Raw genomic sequence first — 8,627 nt, forward strand, 5'->3', positions numbered from 1 at the left:
ACAGATTCTGGGCTTTCTTCGTTAATTGAAAAAACTAAACTTAGAATCTGTCTACGAGTGCACGAACATCAACTGATCCTGTCTTGAGTTTTTCATGGAAAAATCAAACTTTTTTCGTATTTTAGTGATGATTTAATATTACTTAAACATCACTTAATCACTCGAGTCAACACTAGTTAATCATGAATAAATTAGCCACCAAATAAAATAATTGGATAAGGGGCTTTCCATTTTACTTTTATCTCTTTTTATCTTGTAGTGAAAGGCTTCCAATAATATACCTAAGCGTCAAATTAGGGTGATAATTTTGTAGGAAACAAAGGGTCTGATTCCAATCTCCAAAGAATAATAATAGGTATCCATCCATATTTCCCACACCCAATAATATATATAAATGCTTAAAAAAATAAAATAAGAAGAAGGAATAGCATATATGAAATTCAAGAAAACCACAACTAATTTTTAAAAATAGTATCCTCGAATTCAACTTTTAATAGTATGGAAATTTGCTCAATTCCTTCTTCCAAAGACCACCATGATACTTTTACCCTTATAAATTAATAACACTTAAAGAAATTACATGATTCTCCACAATAGAGTATATTCTTGTACTTTTTTTCCGGCGCCAATTTATGTCTTAAATTCGTTGTAAATGTCATATTTTCTTAAAAATAAAAATAAATCGTTATCAACATTCTAACAATGGTATAACTTTATATATGTTTAAAATACGAAAATCAATATTATATTTTTTCTAGCAACAACATCTCCAACAATGATATATATTCATCAACAATCAAGAATAGAGTAGAATAACTAATATTAAAAAACGTGGAAGATTAATGTTAGTTGGTGGGCTATTATCTTGAAACGACCGAGCTTGTTTAGATAAAATTAGAAAACAATTAAGAAAAAAAGGTATAATTAGAGAAACAGAAACAACAAAATGGAAGGTAGACTAAATGAACACTTGTTAAAACCTTTCCATGAAACCACAACTAATTTTCATTAGAGGTTAGAATTAAAAGAATCTTCGAAGATTACAAAGCCAACTCTCTATGCATTAATTTAAAAGAGTCATGATATTTTTCTGTTTTGTTATTGTGCATGATATGCTTTGCAACGTTTAAAAAGCTAAGCGGTTTTCTTTGGTTAGGATCAGACTTTCTCCTTCTCTCTCTAAAGATTCCTAATTCCCTGTACACATTTGGTTGAGTCCTTGGGTTACAAGACTGCTAGCGGGGTACCGTTTTACTTGGGATGTACCAATATGCATATATGACAAAAAAATATTTGCCTTTGGGTTGGTACACCTCCAAGCAAAATGGTGCCCCCATTAGCATCCTTGTTGGGTTGGATGGTACTTGGTTTAGTTCTTGTTTTATCATTTTGGCTTCTAAATATATGTTCTTTTAATTCTTTTAGAAATTGGAAAAATTAAAATTAAAATTAACAAAATGTCACGGTGAGAGCTTGTTTGGCAAGTAGAAGTAGAAGAAAAATAATCCTTGAATTCAAAAATAGATTTAGAAGCCAAAAATAATTCTTGAATTCAAGAGGGTTCAGAAAGTCATGCACAACAATGTCATGACCCCTGGTTCACGAGATTTAATTTTTAATAGGATAGGTTTTGCAATTCAAAAAGGTTGGCGGCGCAACTTGTTGCTCGCTTGCCTGCTATGTAACTCTTTATTTTTATTTACAAATAAATTTATATTAAAAAAAAATCAGAAATCAAGTAAATTTATTTTAGAGAACAATTATTTTTTTGGTTTTAAAGTTATTCCAAAATTTAGTTGCCGCGACTTTTTTTTTTTTATTAAGCCAAAAAGATACTTGTCTAGAGGGCCCAAATATCTTCCTAATTTGTGATAAATGCTCTTTCGGTTTCTCAGTAGGTGACTTGGTTCAAATTTTGCACAATTCTTAAAGAAAGAAGAGATAAAAGTATTTTTAAATATTTAATAATATTATACCCTTATGGATAGTAATTAGTAAAGTTTCCCAAACTATACGACATATATTCGTAAACTTTATACCATTGAAAAGCATTTTAAAACACCAATTTAACGAATATAAACATGACTATCAAATTATATATTCTTATACTAACAATAGTCAACTAAAATGGTAGTTTTAGAAATATCCCCTTGTTTAATGATATAGATCATCTATTTAGGGATATAGGGATTATATAACTAGCTTTAAAGTTTTCTTTAATAAACAGGGAATACTATAGCCGACATGATCTTACGTGGAGTATCAATAAATTATAAATTGTATTTGTAAATACCAGACACGATAATTTATAGAACTTTTGTTGTTCCTGCACTGCTAAATCTGGAAGATATAACGACATCATAACCGATCATTTGGAAACGTGAACATCGTCTAATCAGTTTGTTTATTTTTGGTAGGTTTCTCATTCTCTAGAGGCTTTTGATGATATTATCACAATGTACATTGGAATTATTTTCTAAATTAACGCTTTGTGCATATAGTAAATCTTCAATGATGCAACAACGCGTGAGCAATTCTTTTCTACAATTCCATCAATGATGGAAACTGCTGAAGCACGTAAAAACCTATCATTTGTAGTCGTATTCAAAAGGTAAAAATATCGGAACCAATTCCTTGCTCAGAGGAAGTTCTATATGTTGATTTTAAAACCAAATACGGTAAGAACCTAAGCTCGATGTAAATATGTGAAGAGCTTATTTCAAACCGAAAAACTGATGTAAATTTTATCTGAACCAGTGTTACAAGATTGACCTTTCTTAATGCAATTTTCTACGATTTTTTTATAACAATCAGAATATCTGAGCAAATAAAACACGTGTTAGCTTCTGTTAATTTTCGATAAAATCTGACGAATCTTTCCGTTAAATTAGGCAAATTTATTTTTATCAAATTCAAGATATTCGAATCGTATCTCACCGAATTATGTCCACGATGAAACACGTTGCAGATAACTAGGGCTGCACAAACCCGACTCAACCCACCGACCCAACCCACACCCGCCTGAAATTACCCACACCCGACCCAACCCACCTAGGAGCGGGTCGACTATGGGTCACAACATCAAAACCCATAGTATTGTGGGTCGACTATGGGTCAAAGCTTCCCTCACCCGACCCAACCCACCCACCCACCTAAATATTTCTTAGTTAATATCAACCCTTAGATTACTTATCCTAGATGAATCACAGCCGTTGAAGTAGTGATATATAATGCCTAAACCTAAATCGCTAACTTCACTTCAGTCTTCACTTCTTCAATCACTTCCTTGAATAGTCTTTTATCTTTTGAGCTTCGAACAATTGAACTCATTTCTTGTAATTTGTATGCACTTTACAACTTTGCACCAACTTCTTACTTCTCTGGATTATAATTATCATTTGTTTACACTTGACTTGGGGTCAGTTCTTTAATTGTCATCTGTAAGAGTCTTAGGTTAGTCTGTAACTTTTTTTTTTTGATGCAATGTAACTGTAATGTGTATTTTATGGTGGGTAACCCACCACCCACCCGACCCGACCCATTGTAATGTGGGTCGGGTGAAAACCGACCCATTGTTATGTTGGGTTGGTTGTGGGTGACAACTTCTGCTACCCACCATCAGTGGGTTGGGTGGTGGGTGAGACCAAACCCGACCCAAACCGACCCATGTGCAGCCCTACAGATAACGTTATAATGATTAATTATGTTTAATCAGTTGACTTTGCTACCTAAATAACCACAAGATTTCTGATTAAAAGACATCATGCAGATATTCTTTTTACCGATTAAGAAAAATATAAAACCAAGTCCGATTTCATGCATATTCTCGAAAAAATATTTACATGACATCTCAATCATATCTTTTGATTTAATTGTGATAATTATGCTACAACAAACGGTTTGAAATTTTTAGCTTAATAAATATTAAAATTCAGGATATCAACGTATGTCTCAAATCGCCGAAATCGGTCTGTGAATATAATCAAAAAATTGGATTATATTCACATAGGAAATATAACCCAAAAATTTCAAACCAAGTCCGATTTCATGCACATTCTCTAAAAAATGTTTACATGACATCTCAATCAGGTCGAATTTGGATATCCAGGTTTTTTTATCCGAAAATATAATTCGATACAAACTACAAAAATAGTTAACATCCCAATTATTTGTATCTAAAATTATACTAATTTCTTGCAAAAATACAATCAATTTATATGAAATAAAATGTACTCATAATTTTAAATCGGAGTATAATTCGAATTGAGAATATTAATTCGTTCGTATTTCGGATTTCTGAACTCGTCTATTTATCCTTGTAAGTAACACCAGTTGTTAATGACTTAGCCAATCAATTGAACATCTATACTTTTATTTATAAAAATACATCCAACATGTGAGACACTCGAAGAATAAAAGTGTGCGGAAATTCTTCTCTTTCGTAAAAGTACTTAATACTCCATTTACGTGCGGTAAAATAATTCAAAAAAAACAAAACAAAAAGCAACGTAAATCGTAAAAATCGTAAAAACAGAATGTATTTTTATTTTGTTTTTCCAAATCGTTGTCTAGGAATAGGATAGTTTTTATTGAGACGAGAGAGAGGAAGTCAAAGAAAAGACTTCGTTTTTTTTGCTATGGATAAAATTACCAAGAAAAAAGATGAAAGGCAGTTTAAGGAGCGCCCACTGTAATGGTTGTTGCTATGGCCCCTGGTTTTCCATCCTCAGAAGACCAAAATATTCATTTCCTTCAAACCCTAACCTCTGTCTCCCTCTTAAAACCCATCCCATCGTCATCCTTAACAGGGAAACAAGATCCTCCCTTTCACCACCACCACCCCACATTCCTCTCTCTACAGAAAAACATAATTAAAAAAGAAAATTAAAAAAGAAAATTAAAAAAGAACCCCAGTTGTTCAGAGCAGTACCAAGTAGAAGTACTATTTTTTTCTCCTGACTTCTCTCTTTTATGGACATATTTTGAAGAATTCTTCGATACCCAGTTCTCAATTTTGCGTTTTTTCGTGATCCCTACTCTGGGTTTCACTATTGGTACTGCTGATATTGTTGAATCCGTGAAATTTGTTTGTTCGTCTGAATGAGGATTGCAGCGAGTTTGATAGAAGAAAAGGGGCAAGAATATAGTGAATTGCCAGCTGAATCAAGCAGCAAGAAATCATCATCGAAAAAGAATAGGAAGCGTCAAAAGAAAGCAGCAGCAGCAGCTATGACGCCTCCTAATGTTGTTCAAAAGCTTTTTGAGACTTGCAAAGAAGTCTTTGCTAATGGTGGACCTGGTTATGTTCCACCTCCCCCTGATGTTGAACGCCTCCGTATGGTGCTTGGTAATCCTCCCACCCTTTCTCCTTGTAGTTTTTCATTTGATAGTGACTGATTTTCCTGGTCAAATGTATTGGAAAATGAAATTTTATTCATGGGGTTTTGCTAATTGGATTGAGCAAGTTAGATTCAGTTTTAAAGATAAGATTTTTAATCGTTTTCCGCCTATCTATAATTTGGGTTTTTGAAATGGATAGCCTTTACTCTCCATCAAAAAATAAAAGAAATGGATAAGCTTTAACATGTTGCATTCCCAATTTGATTCATTTGGATACTTCCTTTAATGTTATGAATTTAGTTTTTGAGGTTTTGAGCTCTTTGCATGACTGTTCAGTTAGAATTGTATGAATTATACTCTCTTGGGGACTAACCTGTAACGAAGATGCATTGCATTATGACCAAGTAAACCTATTTTTCTGTCAAGACTCAAGAGTATGGTTTTGTTTTGACTAGTTGTGAAAAATTAGCGCTGCTCATGGATTTATGCGTTGGTTTACTGAATTATGTTCTTCTTCCACGCGGTTTCCAATGTATGCATGTAGGAAGTAGCACATTTGAATGTGTTGTGCCTGAGTACTAAAATGTTAGATTGCTTTTTCTATGTTTTGCGTGCAATTTTACTTGGTCTTGACGAAGGCAGATTCATCAGTGCAGATTTGGGGGTCTATAGTTCAATATCTTTGATCCTGTGCATGCCGTATTTTTTAGTAACTGAGGTTCTGTCTGTGATTCCCGAAATGTACGTTTGGGATCATTGAATTTCTAAGAATAGAGTTGTTTTTAATCATTGGGTCCAGAAACAAAACCAGTGGACCTTAATCTGGACTTCCTCCTTAATAATTGCGATCTGATATTCAAGGAGACAGGTTAGATTAATGATGCCACGTTTCCTGCTAACATATTGAACTCAATTATTCTCTGTTACCATACCGTTAGCTGGTAGAACGAACAAGAAAACCGTTAGCCGGTGAAAACGAACAAAATGAGGATCATTAGCCGGAGAGATTTATGAGACACGTGGTGTCCGAAGGAGTTCGGTTCGCCGTCAAACTCGTGGGGTATTGAATTTTGTCATTTATCGATAATGGAAAGAAAATACTCACCTCTTACCACAGTAGCAATTTCCATATCAGATTAGATTTCCTGGCTTCATGCCTGGTTGGATAGGCTGTATATATATCAACTCCGGTGTACGAACGTGCGTTTACATCACTTCCATCAAAAAGATATCAACAGAATTCTGGACTTTATGAAACTCTTCTCGGTCGATCCTCTAGTTCCTTTTTATTTCTTCTTTTTATTTTTGTTATTTATTTCTTGAGACAAGGGAATACGCGTCGTAGCACATGAAGTATGATTTCCACCAATTTTTAAAATTGAAGAGATTCCTGCATGTCGATGACTTGGTAGATGGTAGAGTAAGCATACAAAAGAAAATGGTTTTGGCATGTGATCTTACTATAACATAGGTTGTTTAACCTTCTTTTTTTTGGTTGAGAACTTCCCCTCTGATGCTTGCATATGTTTTTACCTTCTTGGTGTTGTAGATGGCATGAAACCGGCAGATGTTGGTCTTACTCAGGACATGCCGCATTTCAAGAAGACCAAAGGATTTCCTTTAATAACTTATCTTCATCTCTATGAATGCAACAACTTCTCGGTATAGCACCTTCTCTTGGTGATTACACGATATACATATTGTTTTACTTTATTGCTAATCTCTTACTAGCTATTTCTGTCATTTACAGATTGGGATCTTCTGCCTGCCTCCCTCAGGTGTCATTCCGCTTCATAATCATCCAGGCATGACAGTTTTCAGTAAGCTCCTCTTTGGCTCAATGCATATTAAGTCGTATGATTGGGCAACTGATGTACCCCGTATCACGCAAGAGAATCTCAACCCAACACACTGTAAGCTTCTCTTTGCTAACCACTTTTTTAGGATTGTATGTTTCCCTTTCAATTCGATTAACTTATCTTACGAAACCATGTGGAAGCTCTCGAGTCATAGAGCATATCTAGCACCCAATTCTTAGTGGGGTTCTTGGATGTGGTAAAGATGCACGCTTGTAACTAAAGTTAATATTTACTCTGACAATTGTTAGTGCCAAAAGGAGTAGTAAACCCTCTTCCTTTGATGCTATTGATCTTTGTAAATGGGTTGATTGGTACCTACTCTAATAGTTAGAGATACTGTTAAGTAAGCACTTGAGGTTAATTGTGGTTGCCATACACAATTCACGTGCGTTGCATGCCATCCATGTTTAACTGGTTTTGGATCTAGCGGCATATCTCATGCCAAATATGGAGTCTTTTGTATAATACTTGTGGTGTTTGTCATAATCTGAAACTCATCAAACATTTTCCATTACCTTTTTCTGCTTCCCTTTAGAAGATTATAAATTTGCAAATTTCACCTTGTTTTGGTTGATGCTTGCAGGCCAGCCACCTGGGATCCGGCTGGCAAAGGTTCAGGTCGATTCTGTCTTCACTGATCCATGCAACACATCCATACTTTACCCAGCTGCAGGAGGCAACATGCATTGCTTCACTGCATTGACATCCTGTGCAGTCCTAGATGTGCTGGGACCACCTTACAATGATGCCGCTGGTCGGCACTGTACCTACTATCAGGAGTTCCCATATGCTAGTTTCTCAGGTGTGTAATTGGCTACCTGCTTTTCAATATCTGGGTTGTAGTTCAGCATCACTTACCGATGATGTCCTAAATGCACGGGATTTAACCTTTATTATTCAAGTTTTCGTTGGCTGAAAATTGATTGCCAACACTATTGCATTGACCCACATGCACACGGCAATTGATGAATGAATTACGTGCTGTAGTGGAGGATCAGTCCCTTTAAAACTGGCATCGGAAATTGACACAGAAGTATTCTAGAGCCTTTATGGTATTTAATATCCAGAAGTTAGTAGGCGTTCTTGTTTTGATATTTGTTTTTTACTTACTCCGAATAGGTGATGAAGAATCCATGCCAAAAGAAGAAGAAAGGGATGCGTACTGGTGGCTTGAAGAGAAAGAGAAAATTGAAAACCTTGTTGTTGTTGGAAAACCATACGGAGGTCCAAGAATCGTGGAGACTTGATTGTCATTCTCTGTCTTAATCCTTTTTATCCATGTTTCAGCCGCCTTTCAAGCTGTTTGTTCCTTTTCTTTTTTCCCCCTTGTCCTTGTCTCTCTCAAGGGTCCATGGACCTTAGGTTTTTCCCTTCCTTTTTTTTTTTTTTTTTTTTTTTTTTTTTTTTTTTTTTTTTTTTTTTTTTTTT

At 34.9% G+C, this 8,627-nt stretch overlaps 1 protein-coding gene across 1 annotated transcript; it reads left to right on the top strand.

Moving 5' to 3' along the window:
- The first annotated feature begins 4,663 nt into the window (after positions 1-4,663).
- Positions 4,664-8,621, top strand: LOC113331139 (plant cysteine oxidase 2-like). Its single transcript, XM_026577895.1, has 5 exons — positions 4,664-5,347; positions 6,890-7,002; positions 7,091-7,253; positions 7,783-8,001; positions 8,319-8,621. The coding sequence occupies exons 1-5, from the start codon at positions 5,101-5,103 to the stop codon at positions 8,444-8,446; spliced, it is 870 nt and encodes a 289-aa protein (XP_026433680.1). The 5' UTR covers positions 4,664-5,100; the 3' UTR covers positions 8,447-8,621.
- Positions 8,622-8,627: the final 6 nt, after the last annotated feature.

Source organism: Papaver somniferum, unplaced genomic scaffold (assembly GCF_003573695.1).
Source record: "Papaver somniferum cultivar HN1 unplaced genomic scaffold, ASM357369v1 unplaced-scaffold_125, whole genome shotgun sequence".
Taxonomy (NCBI): Eukaryota; Viridiplantae; Streptophyta; class Magnoliopsida; order Ranunculales; family Papaveraceae; genus Papaver; species Papaver somniferum.

What these genes read in the sequence shown, in the direction of transcription:
- LOC113331139 (XM_026577895.1), top strand. Translation starts at nt 5,101, where the DNA reads ATGAGGATTGCAGCGAGTTTGATAGAAGAAAAGGGGCAAGAATATAGT. An exon ending in ATGAATGCAACAACTTCTCG is followed by an intron (nt 7,003 to 7,090) that starts GTATAGCACCTT and finishes TGTCATTTACAG; the next exon opens with ATTGGGATCTTCTGCCTGCC. An exon ending in CCCATATGCTAGTTTCTCAG is followed by an intron (nt 8,002 to 8,318) that starts GTGTGTAATTGG and finishes TACTCCGAATAG; the next exon opens with GTGATGAAGAATCCATGCCA.